The sequence below is a fragment of the Elgaria multicarinata genome, chromosome 17, assembly GCF_023053635.1.
Source record: "Elgaria multicarinata webbii isolate HBS135686 ecotype San Diego chromosome 17, rElgMul1.1.pri, whole genome shotgun sequence".
Lineage (NCBI taxonomy): Eukaryota > Metazoa > Chordata > Lepidosauria > Squamata > Anguidae > Elgaria > Elgaria multicarinata.
Genome location: NC_086187.1, coordinates 19,584,649 through 19,603,430, shown reverse-complemented (window position 1 = coordinate 19,603,430; position 18,782 = coordinate 19,584,649). Strand labels below are relative to the sequence as shown.

The window sequence follows — 18,782 nt, the reverse complement described above, 5'->3', positions numbered from 1 at the left end:
GAGCGTGACACTTAACACAAAGATAACTCTATGCCAAATTTCAGACAGTTTGGGATATATATATATTTTCCTGGGTTTTATTAAGGTTTTGAACGTTCAGGCCTTATAATAGTAGAATACAGTTTGACCTATCCAGCTTAAATATACAGGTGCTCCCATGCCTGTATCATTGTGACGTAGAATAACTTGGGAAAACTAGGTGGCCGGACACAGCGTAGATCACTTCAAAGTTGTTCTGATGTATTTACTACATTTATATCATGCTTTTTCTCCAGGAAGCTCAAAGCAGTGTACATGGTTCTCTCCCCCCACCCCTGTACACAAACACCATTTTGTCCTCACAACAATCCTGTGAGGTGGGTCACACTGAGAGATAGTAACTGCCTGAAATGAGCTTCACAAAGGAGTAGGGATTTGAACCTGGGTCTCCCCAGTCCTAGACTGACCTTCTAACCCACCCTTCCCCAAACTGGTGCTCTCCAAGTCTGTTGGAGTCCCATTATCTCCAGACAGCATGATAGTTGTGATTGGTGGGAGCTGTAGTCCATCACATCTAGAAGGCAACAGGTTGGGGAAGGTTGCTCTAATCACTACACCACACGGAAGTAGTGGGAGGTCAAGGTGCACATCACGGTAAGCCACAATGGGTTAATTCATCCGCAGGATTCCGTGATGTACATCGGCCACCATTTTGAATATAAATTATAAAAGGCTTGTTCTAGGGTTATCCCGGGGTTGTTTAGCCCTCAGATAACCCACGATGCCCAGTTTTGCAGATCATGACAACCACGATGTGCTCCCGCCACGGCTTGCTTATTCAAAATGGTGGCTGGCCCACGTTGCAGAGCCAGTGGGTTTCTGTGACGTGCAAACCAACCCACTGGCTCTCTAGCTTCCTACATCTTTCAACAGGAGTGTGCCATAGATTTCGAACATTAGCATTAGGGGTTCATGAATGCCTTCCCTAAAACATAAATACTATGGGAAATGGTTTCTCTTCCTACTACCACCCCTTCCCTTTCCAAAGAGTCCCTTTGCTGCTTTGCGAAAAAAAATATACATCATCATACCTTTTTAACTTCTGTACAACTTGCTGTGCTGTGTATCTCACTTTTCCCCCATTAGAGGGCAGGCTGTCTCTTCCTGCCTGGTTTGGAGAACACCTTCCACTAAAATCAAGGTGTTTTCTTTCTAAAGATGATGAACCCTCTAGACATTTGTGGTTCCCAATTCTCTTGTCACTGAGTAGACTCTGGAGCGTATGAAATTGACATGAAATGTTGTCCATACTGTAGAGGAAGGGAGCTGTTCTTTGTTCCTTTTAATGCTCTTCTTGTTCGGTCCTGGGTTGTCTCAAATTCCTGTAGCAGAACATCTCAGCATTTCGTTAACGATGCATCTTTAAGGATTTATAGCAGCATTTTTCCATTGAACGAGTGGAGGGATTTCAAACAGTGAATACCTCAGAGAAAGATATTGGAAAACCCAGGAACAGAGGGGAGAGACCTGGGGCAGTGCTCTAGAATCTTTCTGATTCTAGAATCTTTAGACTTTCTGCTGGACATAATATATGTGGAATCTTTGTGAGATGGCATAATTTGAGGGAACTACCGTATTTCTTCGATTGTAAGATGCACACTAATTTCAGTACCACCAACAGAAACAAAAAAACCCTAAGACACACCCACGATTCTAAGACGTACCCTATTTTTAGAGATGCTTATATGGGGGAAAAAGTGCGTCTTAGAATCAAAGAAATAGGGTAGATGGCTAATGCAGGCTTTGGCACTTCAGGGTCATTCTATCTTCCTACACTATCTCAGGAATCGTGTTCCCATTCCCCCAACCACTTCATATGTGCCTTCATCCCATTTTGCAGGCCCTTCTTTGAGTCTTGCTGCCATCTTGAGATATGGTTGGCAGGGTTCCAACCATATCTGAGGAGAGGGCCTCCTCAGTTTTGGCACTGAGACTCTTAAGCATGTGATAGAACAGAGGGCGGGGTAGAGGTGCACATCACCTGCATAAAAATGACTGCAAATCCCGAAGCTGTTGGGTGATGTCCCCCAGTAGATTCACGTAGATGTTAAAACAGCACAGGGGACAAAATTGATCCCTGTGGGACACTGTAGAATGAGGAATCAAGTAAGAGTCTTCTAGTGCTATCTTCTGAAATCTGCCCTCCAGGAAGTTCCCACCACGGCCTGAACCCAGAAAGGTGCTTCAGATGAGGGATTCTGACAGATGATGGTATCAAAAGCTGCTGTGACATCCAGCAGAACTAACAGGGATGTACTCCCTCTGTCTGGCTCTCTGTAGATGGTACCAAGGGCATTTCTGTCCTGAAACTAAGCCAAAAACCCGATTGAGAGACGTCTAGATAATCATAGAATAGTAGAGTTGGAAGGGGCCTATAAGGCCATCGAGTCCAACCCCCTGCTCAATGCAGGAATCCACCCTAAAGCATCCCTGACATATGGTTGTCCAGCTGCCTCTTGAATGCCTCTAGTATGGGAGAGCCCACCACCTCTCTAGGTAACTGGTTCCATTGTCGTACTGCTCTAACAGTCAGGAAGTTTTTCCTGATGTCCAGCCGGAATCTGGCTTCCATTAACTTGAGCCTATGATTCCATGTCCTGCACTCTGAGATGATCGAGAAGTGATCCTGGCCCTCCTCTGTGTGACAACCTTTTAAGTATTTGAAGAGTGCTATCATGTCTCCCCTCAGTCTTCTCTTCTCCAGGCTAAACATGCCCAGTTCTTTCAGTCTCTCTTCATAGGGCTTTGTTTCCAGACCCCTGATCATCCTGGTTGCCCTCCTCTGAACACGCTCCAATATGATACGCTTGACCTAGAAAAATCTTGGGTCAAGACACCATTGTATACTTAAACGCTTTGTAAAGACGTTACACTGTTGTAACTGATCTCAAAGACAGCAACAACTTTTTCTTTCTTTTCTTTTTTTATAGGCCAGTAATGGACAGTGGTACCAGATGAACGACTCTACTGTCTCAAACAGTGACATCAGAACTGTACTGAATCAGCAGGCCTATGTGCTTTTTTATATCAGGTAATGTCAAATACTTAAATAAGTTGGACTTCCTTCTCTTCTTGACACCCTGACCTCTGCATTTCCCCTCACTTGATCTCTCTAAACAAAATGGGCAAACTGGTTACTTGTCTGCCTATCCTGCCACCATTGTCAGGAACATCTAAAGCCTTCCCCATCCCTGGCCTAGAGTGTTGGGCTGGGATACGGGGAAACCCAAGTTCAGATAACCTCTTCAGTCATTGTTTCTTTGCCTGATCTACCTCGCAGGATAGTTGTGTGGCTGAAGCACCACTTAAGAACTTCTTGGGGAGAGGGTGAAATGCAAAAGTGGCAAATTAAGAGTGCAACCTATGCATGTTTAGATGGCAAAAAGTCCCAAGTCCCAGCATTCCCTAGCCAGCCATGCTGGCTGGGGAATGCTGGGAGTTGTAGGCCATTTCCCTCCCGTCTCATCCTGAATCGGGTTGTGCCCTATGTACACCAGCCTAGTGAACAAGAGCAAATTACGGCAGATATGGCACTGTGCAAAACGTTCAGCTAACAAACGTGGATCAACATGTTTTCTTATATATTAGGTCCCATGACATGAGAAATGGCGGCGAACACATTCATTCCGTTCACACTCCAGGGCAGTCTTCTCCCCGGCCTGTTATCAATCAGAGGGTAGTCAATAATAAGCAAACTGCGCCAGGATTTATTGGACCACAACTCCCTCCCCACATGATTAAGGTAATTCTCTCTTTTTGAAGACAATGGCATTAGTAAGCTGGCTGGGGTGCAAGGATTTATACAAAGCCGTACCTTCTGAAATGATGTTATTGCAACCCTTTCTTACAATGCAGGTGGAAGATAAATGTTACAATACAGAAATGTTCTGGGGCGGGGGAAGTAGTGAAATCTGGATTTGTGGATCACAAAACTGTTGCTTATCTGCTCCCCCAGTTCCCTTTAATTTACAGAGTTCCGATTTCACCGAAATATGGTTTCCCGGTGAGCCTTCCCAGACCTCGTGCTAAACCATAGTTAAGGAAACTTAACCATAGTTTGGGGTGTTTGTGAAGCACGTGTGGTGTAACAAGCCACAAAAACGACCAGCAGCCTTGGAATGTTGGACATTTCGTTTCCTCATTGCTTTTCTTTTTATTGCTGCAGAATTCAAATCACTTGAATGGAACTGGATCCCTGAAAGAAACTCCCAGCAGCTCTGTGGCGATCGCCAGCAACGTTGCCCTGAGCAGGCCGTCTTCTGCTCCGCCCACCATGTCCATCCCAAACTGGACGATGAACAGGCCTGCAACCTCTACGACGCCCGACCCTTCCAAAAAGCAAAAAATCACCATCAGTATTCACAACAAGTTGCCTGTTCGCCAAAGTGTCTCCCACGCCAGCTGTACCTTGGAGAACCTCAACAAGCCGGCCCCGTCCTCGACCATTTCCAACCCTTCTGCGGTGCAATCTACCTCAAGCGCGTCTACCGTATCGGCTGCTAACCAAGTCCCCAAACCGACGGCTCCCGGCGAAGCAGGTCCCAAGCTGGTGGTGAACGGCAAGTCCAAACTCAGCCCGAGTATGTTGGTACCGTACGGGGCAGAATCTTCGGAAGACTCTGACGAGGAGTCCAAAGGGCTGGTAAAGGAGAACGGCCACTCCGAGCCTTTCAACGGCGTTTTAATTGAAAACGTGGCCAGCGCCACGGAGAGCTCCTCTGCGTCCTGTCACGGCGTGGAGAAGGAGGTCTCGCAGCATGAGCTGCCCAAGAACATTACCGTGGTCGTTTCTATTAGCCTGAACGATACCCCTAAGCAAAACGGACAGCTATGCAATGATTCCGCTTGCCAAGCAAAGCCCGCTAAATTGGCCGAGAACCCGTTTTCCAAAGCTAATGGACTGCCTGGAAAAGTGAGTGTGTTTCTCTGCTGCAGTTTCTCCGGTTCAGGGGTGAGGCCTGGCTTCCAGCGAGCCTTAATGGGCAAATCCATGGTGTGGTCTTGAAGCCAAATGATACAGCAGCCTTGCTGAAGCTAAGCAGGTCTGGGCCTGGTTGGTGACTGGATGGGAGACTTTCTGGAAACCCTGTGTACGCTGCCTTGTGTTCCGTGGAAGAAAGGCTCGATATAAATGCAATAAACCATCAGCCACTCACCATCCTTCTCCCTTTCTGGGATGAATTCCAGCCCCCCCTCCCCTCCTCCAGTCCTAACCATGGTTTATGATTCCATTCACTCTGATGGTAACAGTAGTTAGCACTAATCAAGGCCCCTCTTCACCAGGGTTTGTAAATCCACTTCAAACTGGCTAAAATGAGAGTCATAGCTTAGCATTAACCATGGTTGGCACAGTGTAGATGATTAAAGCTAATAAGGGGAAGATGGAGGTTATTCAAGCCAGAGGGGGAGTGAATGTTCCTGAGTCCAGGGTGGCGTACATGGGGGTCCCCCCACTTTATCCTCACAACCCCTTCGAGGTAGGTTAGACCAAGGGTGTGTGACTGGTCCCAGTTCACATAGTGAGCTTTATGGCTGCACAGGGATTAAAAACCAGCTCTTCTCTGCCCAAGTAGCTCAGCGATAGAATGCAGAAACCCCCAGGGTCAGTTCCGACATCTCCGCTGCTAGTCAGTGCCAACAATACGGGGCTAGATGTACCACGGGCCTGACTGCATTTAAGGCAGGTTCCTACGTCCCTGCTCTGGCCTCTTCGCCGCTTGGTCTTGCAACGTGCCAAGACTGACTTAAACAATCATTTACATGAAAAACAGAAGGTCGCCGCGTTGGCCGTAAGAAACGGCAGATTAAAAACAGTGGTGGAGAAAGAGAAAGGAGTGAACCGGATGGGAGAAGGAAAGAAACTCCAAATCTTTGTGGGGTGGAAAAATGAGCTTTTTGTCACATGGAAAAAAAAGATGTACATGCCATTGTACGTCTTAGCTCTGTGAGGGAGTTGGGCACGCCTATTTCTCACAGGAATCTAGAGCAGTCGGTCTTGATGGTTGCTGCATTCATGCTATATGTTAACCTCCCTCCCCCACTTTTTTTTTAATCAATAGGGAGCACCTACAGCTTTGCCCCCAGTTCCTGAAGACAGGATCTTAGAGTCTTTCAAATACAATCAGCTGAAAACCTCATCAGGGGACATAATAAGGTAAAACGAATCGTGCTTTTTCCAAATACATTTTTTTTAAAAAAAGGACAAATTATATTCTTTTTAAATGTGCTTGGAGTGCCTTTAGGTTCTCATTGAACATATTTCTTAGTTGTGTATTTAAGCCATGTTGGTGCCTCATGGAAAATCTTGGAGAAAACCTCTGTGCCTGGGGTGACCTCCAGATGTTGTGAACTCCAAGCCCCATCCAGCAGGGCCAGTGGCCCGGGATTATGGGAGTTGTAGTCCAAAACATCTGCCAGGGAATCCGGTCACCCACCCTTGTTCCATGCAAAATCATTTGGCCTTACAGTCCGCTCTGCTGTGTTTTCTGTATTTCTCCTCCCTCTCAGCCCTAACAGGATGCATTAATGTGTCTATTTGCTTCATCTGGCAAACTTCTAAAATATATAAAATATAAATTAGGTCTCTCACCAAAGGCATCCCATCCTGTGCTAGTGATGGGGGAGAACCTCTTCTAAGATGATGCCTGCCGTCAGCAGTTTTATAAGTTCTTACATTAAAAATAATTAAGTAATTAAAATCAGAAGTGTTTTCTGAGTGGATTAAGGTTTCGGTCTTCATAAAAGGCTTCTTCCCAACTGCTCTTCATAGGGCACTGATCCAGTGAGTGCAAATTCTCACAGCCCACTTCCTGGGAGCAGGGTAGCTGTGGGATGGAGCAACTTCTCATGGAGGCAGGGGATAAGGAAGAAACGAGGCTGTAGCTACATAGCAGGAGATGTCAATAAACAATAAGCCCAGCTGCATTTTAAAGCTGCATACTTTGAAGGATGTTCCAGTGAAATTTGTGAGGCTTTGTATCTAACTGGGACACTGGCAATATCATAGCCATTTGCTTCACGAGAATATGTAGCGCCGTATATAAATGAGTCCTGCACGACCTGAAATATACGTTACCTTTGGGGGGTGGGGGGCATAAGCTTTTGCGGGCTAGACAAAGCCCACTTTCTCAAACACCTGGCGTGGTCACCACATAGAAACGTGTCTTTGAACAAACGTGTCTTCTAGAGTTTTCCAGGAGTTGAAAAAACTCTTAATAATGCGTAAGGTGCGTTTGTTTTCGACTCCATCTTGCTGTGTATTTATCTTTCTACCCAGTTACGAGTGTCTCTTTCTTATGTGCAGTGCTAGTGGAACCGAAAAAGCGTCGGAAGAAGGGGGCTGTTCCGAAGAGGCCCCCGGTACCCTCACCAACAACATCCAGAACCCGTTGGCCCCGTCAGACCCTGAAATCACTTCTACCACGGAAGAACCTTGCGAGAGGGTCACCGCCGAAACGGAAATCCCTCCGTTAGAGAGCGATGGGCGACGGGGCCATAAGTCCAGTTCCCCGGGAGCGGAAGAATTCCCCAGGAAAGGTGACATGGAGGACCAGGCAGAAAAGACGAGAGGACCAAAAGAAGGGAAGGTGGCTTGGGAAAAGAGCCCCGAGCCTGGCAGAGGCGCTTTGGGGGCAGTTGAAAAGGGGGTGCAAAGCCCCCTTGCCAAGTCTGACAATGAATGTAGCTCTCAAAAGCTTGCCACTCTCAACACGGCGGAGAAATGCCGAGAAACACAGGACAGTGAGAAAAGCTATGAGGATGCCACGCCGCCCGACGCCTCTTCCGTTCCAAGGCCGGATGCCATCGGGGGGAGCCCGCGCTCGAAGAACGACGGTGGCCGGCTGGGAGAAAACAACGAACAATTCCAAGGGAACCCAGAAAGGCAAGAGCCAAAATCTCATTCTCCCCTGAAGGAGAAAGTTTTCACCTCCAAAAAAACTGACAAAGAGCACTACCGTTCAAAGAGGAAGCGCTCTGAAAGCGAGGAGGAAGAGGAGGAGAAGGAGGTGGCAGCGGAGGAGGCGGTGGCCACGGAGGCCACCCGGAGCCAACCAGATGGGCACTACAGCAAGAGGAGGTGCTCCCACAGCAGGGAAGGTGCAAAGCAGCAAGAGCATTATCGACGAGAGTACTACAATGCAAGTTATTACCGGTTCCCATGCAGTCCTGACCCTGGGAGGAGCTTGGGAAAATACCCCCCTTACAGATCTCGCAGCCGAGGGAAGACGGACCCGGAAAGGAACCGGCATTGTTACGGGAAAGGCGAGCGTTCGTGGAGCAGAGAGCGGTATTATCAAGACCTCCCGAGGAGATGGGAGGGCTGCAGGTCTTACCATTACTCTTCCCATGTCCCCCGGTATAATCAGGATAGAAAATTCACTCATTGCGAGAGAGACTATAACAAATCAAGTTACGTTTACAGTAGCCCGTATAAATATGATTATTATAAAAGCAGATGGACTCATGACCAGGAAAGGAAACGGCGATGCCAGAGCCCCGAGGGCGGCGACAGCCCCCTGGAAAAAAGATGCCAAAAGGTTTTGCAAAGTGAATCTCTCGACGAGCAAAGAGGGCGGAAGCACAAGAAGTCGAAGAAAAAGAAGAAGTTAAAAGATAAACACCGAGAGAGAGAGTACAGGTTAGTGACGCGGGGCGGACGAATGAAAGCCAACATTTGCAAAGCTTTGTGGTCTCTCTCTTCTTGTTGCTTATACATCTGTAATGTGATGGAAAGGGAATTGCTGGTCTTAAATTGAACGTGCACGCGTTTGGTGGAGTGATTGGTTAAGGAACTTAGTGGATCTTCACGATATTGTGAAGTAGTAATACACTGAGGATTGATTTAAAACCTCGCATGAACTATGGATAGCTGGTTTGATCTTAGGCACGTTGCTTTCTCTCAGCCCTAGTTCCCCACCGGTAAAATGGGTATAATAGCGCTTTCCTCTCCTCTTGTCACGAGGCAGGAGAACAAACTCTGTAGATGCTAAAACATGTCTTCCAACCCACGACCATAGTTGACGAATGGTTCGCGTGACTCACAGCGGAGCAAGCCCTGTGCCTAGCTGTAGTCACACGTTTCCCTGTTAAATGGAAATGCCCTCCCCTTTAGACTTAGTTATTTAAAGCATTTTTACCCCCACACGTCAGCCGAAAAAGGCTCCCAGTGTGGCTTGCAGTGATGACACAACCCTGGACTCTCAGGCTTTCCGTCTAAAACATGCAACGTAAAAGGAAAGGGGACCAGGAGGGAGGAGGAAAAAGAACAAAGATGGTAGAGGCTGCCTCCCTTCCCACCTTTGACTGTGAAGCAGGGAGAAATTCCAAATGCCATTAGAGTAGGGCACCGCCTCTGAAACCACCCTGTAACTGCAAAAGGGGGCAGGATTGGAACTGGGGGCTCCCCCTCCCACAGGAAGGGTAATGCCCTTGCTCAGGCCCTGCACCCAGAGCACATGTGAAGAGTAGTCAAGGGGGGGCATGGTTGGGTTCTTGCTAAGGGCCCGCCCTCCAGCAGGGCCCTCTACTGACGAGCCCCCTGGAGTTGTTCCTCTTCACCACTGCAGCCTGTTGGTTCACCTGCCCCTCCGGTCCAGACAATGGAGGAGCAGGAGATGCCCCTGCCTGTTGCTCAATGGCCCCATGTCCATCAAGCAAGCCATGATGAGAAAGAGGAGGAGCAATAGCTGCCGGTGACCATGAGGTTGAGCAGGTGGACTCACTGAGGGAGGAGACCCATTGAGGGGGGTCTTGCTCACGGGCCCTCAACAACCTGGAACCCCGGAGTAACCCACTCATGATATCCTTCTCCGCTAAAGAAGAATGTTATTGTTCGGGTTAAGAGGGAAGTATAACTATTGCACCACGGATGTTCCTGGTAACTCCTTTCCCCTTCCTTCAGGCATCGCCAGGAGTCCGACCCATCTGTGTCCAGCTCCGAGGCAGAGACTCACAAGCATAAACATAAGAAAAAGAAGAAGAAAAAGAAGAAACGTACAAAGAAATCAGAAGGCTGCGATGAAATTTCAGCTCCTCCCCTTCCCAAGCCAAGCAGTTTGGAAACCAAGAATCTCAAAACCTGGGAGATGGCCGAATCTTCGGTGGAGGCGTGTAGAAAACGTGGCCGGGGGCCCCAGGATGGAGACACTGCCCTTTGCCAACAAACGAAGAGCATAGATGATAGCAACAGAGATGGCCCCTGCCCATCTGCAGACCATAATGTAGGTAAGAGAATCAAATGGAAATCCCATGGAGTGGCTGTTTCTCTCTCTCTCTCTCTCTCTCTCTATCCCATTTCTCTCCAAGGAGCTTGATACATGGCTCTCCTGGGCCTAATCTACACCTGGTCACGAGGTCATCCCTGCATGTCCAAATGACGCACAGCTGATCCCTGGGTAAAACAGGGATGAGCACTCTGTTCTCCCAGGTTATTTATTTATTTTATTTTATTTATTTATTACATATTTATTACTGCCCAACAGCCTAGGCTCTCTGGGCAGTTTACAACTAAAACCATAAAATCCAATTTAAAACTTTAAAATCACATACAAATAAGTTACAGTCCAGGGAAGGCTTGTCTAAAAAGATATGTTTTTAGGAGAGGTTTAAAAGTTACTATATTTTCCGCCTCCCAAACCACACAAGGGAGGGCTTTCTAGAGGGTGGGTGCCACCACAGAGAAGGCCCGCCGTTGAGGTTCTTCATGGCAACATTCTCTTCGGGATAGCTGGGACTGCTTTTCCCCCAGTTTTCTCCGTTGTCCTGGGGCCATCCTGAGCTCTGCGAGCGGTGTGGCTCTCCCTCCCGGGGTCCTCCTTCCCTGTGAGTAGCAGGGCTCAGGAAACGGCCATGGAGCTGTGCGGGCAGTGAGTCCGGTGGTGAGGGAGAGAACATTTTCGCCATCTTTGGGATGGCGCGCTGTGTCTTCCAGTGCCGAGTTTGTTGTGGTTGTGTTTTTTAAAAACAAAATCTCACCTTCGTGCAGGATCGCGCTCACGCAATTGCACAAACTTTGTTGTTGTTGTTGTTTTAAAAAAAAGGCGCCCCGGAACATCCCTCTTTACGTCCAGGACAACTCACTGGTGTGTGCCCCTCCAGGATCGTCCCTCCCCAAAGCCCTGCAGGTGTAGATGAGTCCTTGGTCGCTCACCCAAGCTGATGAACAGGCCCTCCTCTCCCATCTCTCAGCCTTTGGCAGCCATGTAGAATAGTTGCTAACCGTTCAGGGACATCAGGTGACAAAACCCCTGGTGCTTCAGCATTAGAACCGGCAGTGAGGCAGTTGTTTCAGTGCCACAAGTGTGCCGTGCCGCTAAGTAATTAGAACATTTAGGCCAAATTAAAAACTCAACTTGGAAACTTGGTGTCCAAGAATAACCTTGTCCTTCTTGCCTTTCAGATCCAGGGTTTCAGCTGGAAGCCATCCCTCCACAGCTTGCAGTATATTTATAAACCGAAAAGCGATTAACTCTTTAATTCATAATTGGTGCTTCAGAAATACTGTACAGGATTTTACCATGGAGAAAAGAAAAAAAACACCTTTTTTAGTTTTTACCTTGAGACTTTCTTTTTTTAAATTATCTGCAATCCAAAAACAAGCCAACAACAAAAAGGATGGAAACTTTCTACAACTGCTGAACATCGTAAAAATTTACCCTGTAAATGTCACAGTAAGAATTAATGCCCTGGAACAGAACATCTCAAATGCTGCTTAGTTACAGACTCAGGTTGATTGTGTTATTCATGTGATGTTGCTCCAAGTCTACACATCTGACGCAAGGGGCGAGGAAACCACAGAATTATCAAGCTGCAACTGATAGTCTCTATTTAATTTAAAGAATTATTTAAAAAAAAATTCACACACAACTAGGATTTTTGCAAGAGCTTCATCTGTTTTCTGTGATGTCTGCTACTAGAAACTCACTTACTTTGTTTATTTTTTTAATTTTTGTTGGATTCCAGTCTTGGACTTTGTGAAATGTGCCGTTCAGACTCTTACCAGTTTTTGAATGTATCTCAGAACACATCCGAAGACTCCTTGCCACACCTCTCGAGGGGGCTGTTTCTCCTGGCCCTGAGAGGTCACCAACCAACCACCGACTGGCAATCGCGGGCCGTTTGAACAGCTGGGCTCATTGTCTCACCATCCATGAGCTGTTCGGTTGGTCTGGGGTATCTGCCCTCCCTGCTTCTATTCCCCCACTCTGGTCGCCCTTGCCTCCTTGGCTGGGTTTTCCCTCTGCAGGCTTGTTCTTTTGGCCATTGCTCGACCCCTATGTGGCCTTCTCCCCCAATCATCTTGGCTGCTGCTTCCACCCCATTTTTCTTGTCTAGTTTGTCTTCATCTCCTCCATCTTCTGTCTCATTGACCTAGTTCACACATAACAATAACCCCAAGTATGGATTGTTGTTGAATCGTGGGTGCAAACCCTACACTATGGCTTAACTTTAGGTTGTTAACCCCAAACACCCCAAAGTTCACAATTCAACGAGCCATGGGTTCTCTTCCCAGGTTGTTCGTGATTCGCACGTAACGACAACCCACAATTCAATAAGTCATACGCAACCCATACTCGGGATTGCTGTTACGTGCGAATCTCTTCTTCATTCCGTTCTTGCTTCCTGCAGCTGCCTACCCTCAGCTTTTTCAAGCTGACTGGACTGTCCTACCGTTCTAGGGCGACTTGTCAGTCCTTGCCCGTGGACGATGACAGTCAACAGGCACCAGGGCCTACAGCCACCCTGCGTTGTCCCAAAAATTGCCCGAAGGAACCAACCTCATACTTCCACTACATTTTTATTGCATTTATTTTTAATATTGTGATGCTTGTCTTGACGGGTCTGAGTTGTCTGGTTCTTGTCCCTTCTTCAAAGTTTCTAGTTACAGACACATTTCATACTGTGATTTAATTTTTTTTTTAATGATGAAATGCTATCAAACTGTGATACACTTAATTCACTGGTCCTGCATCAGGAGACGGAGTGGGGAAAGCTGTATTAAATACAGTTCATCTGAATAATCTGTCTGGTTTATACAAGCTGTGTTGTTCAGAGATGTCTAAAGTTTGATCTTTGTTTTTTTAAAGATAAAAGCACTTGCCCCACTTGTAAATATTATGGCATGTAAAATTTATATAGTATATAAATACAGCAAGTCAAAACAACGTTGCTCAGTGTGTACTGTACACCTTTTCAATTCCATCTTGCTTACTCTTGTCTGTAGTGTTTTGTGTAAATGGCCAACTTGCCATAACCTCCTTGAAACTCGTATGACCATGTTTATAGCCTCTTAATGCTCTTCACTCAGGTTGTCTCGTGGTTGCTGTTGTAGGTATCCAGCAAGAATTGACTGATTTTACTTCATCACAACCATCCACTGTTACCGTATAGAGTGCATGTCCTCTAGGTTCTTGGTGTAAGACTATAGCAGTATCTCCTCATGCATTACTTGGGTCCTAAAATTGCGGAGTGAAAGCCTCTTGGCTGCCACAGGGAACAAATATTAGTCCTATTTTTCAATGGGCCTTACTCTCAGGTAAGCATGCATCGGATTCTGGTAAAGGCTTAAAAATGGGACTTAACATATTTCTTCAATTCTAAGACGCCATCGATTGTAAGATGCACACTAATTTCAGTACCACCAACAGAAAAAAAAGCTTTGATTCTAAGAAATAATAAATGCACCCGCGATTCTAAGACGCACCCCGTTTTTAGAGATGTTTATATGGGGGGAAAAGTGTGTCTTAGAATTGAAGAAATACGGTAGCTTTGTGTAAAATTGCATTGAGTTTGTGTAAAGACTATGTTGAAGTACTTCTGCGCAGGAACCTGTACTGTTTAAACCCTGGCTCAGCACATGCATGCTGTCCTCAGTCCTGTTACGCAAGTCAACCAGGTTAAGTCTTTGACTGAAGTTAATTATATATTGGAATAAGATGGCAGAATATGTACTGTACCACTTCAGCCTGTGGTTGGGCGATACTTTTATAACAATGAACTTTTTTTAAAAAAAAAAAACCCACCACCTTTCTTGTAAGTAGAACACACAACAGAAAGTGAACTGCGATAGAAATTTCTCCTTGCTGGGCTAGCTTTGTAACTGAAAGATTTTGGGTGGGTGGGTGTGTTTTAAACGACATTCAAAATGGTGAGCGCCCACCTCTAGACTGAAGCAGAATAGGCTGTTCTACGACTTTGTAGAAGGGTGGGGGAAAAATACTGGGGAAGGAGCAAGTGTGGTTGTCCATATTGTGTCTGCACTAGATCAGTGCTGTGTATTCATCAAAGGAGCAGGTGTCACAAAATTAACTTCCTCCTTGAGCCAAATTTACCCAGTAAATTCCATGAGGTTGGTACCTCTGGGGCCAAATATCACAGAAAAGGTGGACTTCTGTGGAATTCATACTTTTATTTTTGAGAATGGAATCTCTGCAATGTATTTTGTTAACTAAATACTTGCAATGGATTTAAAACAGCCATACAAGATTACTGTAGATATTTTTTATAACATACAGAATACGTCATGCAATTCATTGGCATACAAGAGTAACAAACTTTCAAAATCAATAATACACAGATGTACAGTATATACATTTACCTAACATTTAACTGTCGATAAGAAACATTCTCCAAGAAAATATAGAAAGAGAAATAGCGAGCTACATGTTAGCTTGCAGCATCTGGTCTGGAAGATCCAGTGAAGATGTAACACTGGCTTCTTGCGCACCAGTAGCCAACCTTGGGATCACACACTTTCTCCTTCTCAACCATGGCTAGCTAAGATATGTTTATGGCCAGCAAGAAAAGGGAGAGGTGAATTGTGTCAAAGAGAGCGTTCTTATTTCAGAGGCTGGACCTTGATTTTTGTAAACAAATTATTTGTAAGGAGCCATTGTTACATCTCCACCAGATTCCCGCAACCTTTCTTTCAGCAAACATATCCAGAAAGATATGTACTACATTTTTTTTTAAAAAAAGGCATTTTAATATGAAGTATCCCTAAATGCTGCTTGGTTTATAAAGTTTTAAATTCTGTACCACATACTTCAAGCCATCCAAAACATTAAGTGATGTTCCCAAGCAAAATTCTCTCCTTGGTTAGGTTCAGCACCTGTCAGGCCAGCTGAGCTTAAAGTGCTATTAAAACTCTACCACCACCCCCAACCTTCAAATGCCAGAGTCCATGAGGTTTGAAAAGTAGTTGGGCAAAAGAGAAGTAGGGCAGGAACTGTGCTAAGTTTAACTCCTCCACTGAGTTATCGTCTATCTCTTCCCAATGAGGGAAGAGATAGACGATAACAGGGAAATGACTCCTACTCAATTCACTGAATTAAGCCCTTTATAGGGTGTGTGCTCAGTCTCCTATGCAGAAAAAAACGTGAATGGGGTAGAAGTAGGCACATCCTCCTGAATAACCACTATAGAAGTATCTGATAGATACCATTTGCCTCAATTTGAGGAACATGCCCTGCCTTCAACTGCTATCTGCCTTTTGGATACAAGATGAACAAGCCATCACTACTTTTTAAACCACTGCATCCTAAGACCAAAGGAGAGGAGAGGCTGAAGGTGGGGTCTTCATAAAGTACCTAAAGCAGCCAAAAACTTTCACAAGCCGTTCCTGCAAACCAGCTAGTTTCTTTAATGGCCTGATGGCCTGTGGAAGTTTTGGCCCAATTCTGATCCCTCCTAATACTGTTGCATATAAACATTCTACAATGCCTAGGAAGAGCGCTACTCTCCACTTTAGCAGGAAGCTTAAAGAACATCATGGTTACTCTGTTTACACATTCTTTGCAAAGGAAGGATTGGATGGGTTAGAAAAATGTCTTCCTGGTTTATATTTGACTACTGTAACCCCCTAACCTCGTGTTAGAAATGTAGGGCTGGGCTGGAAATTTTTTTACAAACCAGACATATGCTAAATACCAAGTTTTAAATTTCTAGAACTTTCTGGGGGTGGTGGAATACCCGGAAGAAGCCACAGCTACAAGGATACAACACCCATGTAATGAATATTGCATGGGAAAGATCAGTGAACAGGTGAAGGTGTAGAGCTAGAGTGGAAAGAGGCTGAAAATAGCTGGTTTCCCCAGAGAGATGCTGGCAATGGGAAAAGGACAGGGCAGTTAAAACAAGACATTTGGGGGGAGATCGTGCCTGGAAGTCAAAAGCATAGCCTGTCAAAGTAAAGGCAGATCTGAGCTTTTTCAGCATGTAGGAAGGAGACACATTATAAAATCTTGCAGCTACAGGAAGAGATCAATACACTGTCCACAGTTGCATAGACTTATACTAGCGGGTGCTGCAACTAAACTTGTAAAACTGCGGGGCAAATATACAAAAATGATGCCTCCTTGAGTGTGGGTGGTGCTGTTTTGGCTACAAGGACTGGTGCTGGGGGAATTCAGTTTGCTATAAGAATATAGGAGAACGTTTGTCCAGTTCTGTCCCAGATTTCGGACAAATGTCCCCACAAACACAGACATGCCCATGCCCAAAAGGAACAGTTTGCATCCTGTCAGAAATATGGAAACCTAAAGGGAAACAGCAGAGCTTGGAAAGCAGCAAGATCCCCTTGGAGGGAGAATGGGAAAGTCTGCACAGAGTGAGGCCCCAAAGAAAAGATGACAAAAGAGCCAGAGAGCGCTCTGGGAAAAGAGGGAAACTAGAAAGGAGATTCAGCAGCTGCACAGAGAGTGGTTCTGAGAACACTTCCGGTATCCCGGCTTATTTACCTGATTTGCTAAATGACACTTGGATGTCACGGAGAACTCCGCTTTGTACAAGCCACATGAACTTTGTGTCAAAGCCAGCACATAACAAGGCTGGAGGGGAGGAACATTTGGCCCTGATGCTCATTCACAGCTTCATAAACTATGTTTTATGAAGCCCATACCGTCCTCAGTTGTCTCTCCCAACCAACTGTACCCACATATCGTCATTAAAAAGAAAATTAAAAATTAAAACCTAGGCAATGCTGCAAAACGGAGTCGAAGTAAATCTGCATTTGTGATTCCTGCCACACACTTCTCTCCCCATTAGCAAAATAACCAGCAACTAATTTTACACACACTGACACTTTTTGGGGGGGGGGGGGCTTATCCCCCCCACCCCCAAATAAAAACTTGCTTGATTTTCCTATGGGGCAATAAATAAGAACAACTAAAGCTACACAAATGGGCAGGAGAGAAGCTGCTGAACACATTGTTCATTATTTGTTAATATGGCATTAGACTCCAGCATGAGTTTACAAAAATATAAGACAGCGAATGATACCAGAAAGATCTCGGATTGGGCAAGACAGTTCAGGCTAACATCTGGAGAAGAGTACACATCCAAGACTTCTAAGAAGCAAAGATAAGCTATATTGATACTGCCAAAACTCATGTTTGTATCCTTTTCATCTTTGGGAGCTTCATGTTTTCAGTGCACGGCCAGCTGTTTATGAGAGAAAGGGGGGTCTGTTAATCATACAGCTGCCAGACTAGTGGATTCTAAATGAAATCACAGTAGACTGGATGTGAGCTGTATACAAATAATCAAGGCTCAAATGCCTCTGCGTTACAAAGGTAGGGTTTGAATGACTTGAGAGCAAAAGGCTTCTGCATATAGGAAAGGAAACGGGAAGTAATCTGCTAGTTGCGGATGCTAGATTCAGCAACGAGTCACAAGTCTGGGCAAAGGACCCAAAGAACAGAAGGACAGAATACATACCGTTATCTCCTGGTTCGGCAACACCGCCCACACACAAAAGAGCCCATAAGGCTTCCAAGTTTTCAGTTCACGTAAAGTTAAGTTCATGTGCTTGACATGTCTTCCAGTATCTCATGGATGTTATCAATGGGCCCACAGAGGGTAGATGCTGCAGGAGACGACATTTCCAATACAAGTCTTCTTTTCTTTGAACTTTACCTTGGCTTTATGATGTACTAGCAATTTTGCTAAGGCAGTTCCACAAGAGTCCCTAGTTGGCACTATTTCTTATTCGCAATTCTTCTCTTCCTCGTTGCCAGCATATCATAAAAGGGATCCTTGCTGATACTTGCCCTAATAGAAAAGGACGTATCAATTAATTTTTCACATATACATTTGTCAGCCACACTTCATCTCATTTCCGAAGACATTCAGTTTAAACGTCACACCAATGCTTGGTGCTACCATAGCTTACAACCGCAAGCATGGTTTGCGCTCCAAAATATACAGGCAAACCATGATTTAGAGCTTTCTCTTAGGGCTGTTCACCACTCCCATTTCTACAGTGCATCGGCTCTAGAGACAGAGCAAGAGCCCTAACCATGGTCGATCAATTCAAACATCAGGCCAAGCCATAGTGACCACAAACCATAGTCTACCAACCCATTTCAAACCGTCGTCCACAACTCTGGTTTGCAAACCACAGTTTGTCATTTCAGCTGCCATGCCAAAACTATTTTATTTTTAAAATACGTGCCTTGACTCTTCAGCATTACTACTACTCCCAGAGCAGCTAGTTAAGCTTCCTTAAGCATGCCTGGATTCAGCCAGTGACCCAATAAGAACACAACGTCAGAAGAGCTGGATCAGAACAAGGGTCCGTCTAGTCCAGCACTCTGTTCACACAGTGGCCAAGCAGCTGTACCCATGATGCAGCCATCAGCAAAGCAGCTCTGACTTGCAGCACAAGACTTCCCCACAAGCAACATGACATTCCCATATAATGCAGCGCAGTAATATGATGGATAACTGGGAAATCCTCTCTGAGA

The 18,782-nt window shown here is 45.6% G+C and overlaps 2 protein-coding genes across 3 annotated transcripts in view; one reads left to right on the top strand and one right to left on the bottom strand.

Moving 5' to 3' along the window:
* USP42 (ubiquitin specific peptidase 42) overlaps nucleotides 1-13,202 on the top strand; it is a 38,866-nt gene extending 25,664 nt beyond the window's left edge. Inside the window, exons 11-17 of one of the 2 annotated variants that reach the window (XM_063142922.1) lie at nucleotides 2,970-3,070; nucleotides 3,628-3,781; nucleotides 4,205-4,951; nucleotides 6,099-6,193; nucleotides 7,343-8,677; nucleotides 9,941-10,259; nucleotides 11,438-13,202. In XM_063142922.1, the coding sequence (XP_062998992.1) occupies nucleotides 2,970-3,070; nucleotides 3,628-3,781; nucleotides 4,205-4,951; nucleotides 6,099-6,193; nucleotides 7,343-8,677; nucleotides 9,941-10,259; nucleotides 11,438-11,506 (2,820 nt within the window). In that variant the 3' untranslated portion in view covers nucleotides 11,507-13,202. Of the gene's footprint in view, nucleotides 1-2,969; nucleotides 3,071-3,627; nucleotides 3,782-4,204; nucleotides 4,952-6,098; nucleotides 6,194-7,342; nucleotides 8,678-9,940; nucleotides 10,264-11,437 lie in introns of both variants that reach the window. The other variant, XM_063142923.1, reaches the window with a different exon arrangement.
* Nucleotides 13,203-14,426: 1,224 nt separating this feature from the next.
* CYTH3 (cytohesin 3) overlaps nucleotides 14,427-18,782 on the bottom strand; it is a 69,219-nt gene continuing 64,863 nt past the window's right edge. Inside the window, exon 13 of the mRNA XM_063142937.1 lies at nucleotides 14,427-18,087. Within this exon, the coding sequence (XP_062999007.1) occupies nucleotides 18,015-18,087 (73 nt within the window). The 3' untranslated portion in view covers nucleotides 14,427-18,014. The remainder of the gene's footprint in view (nucleotides 18,088-18,782) is intronic.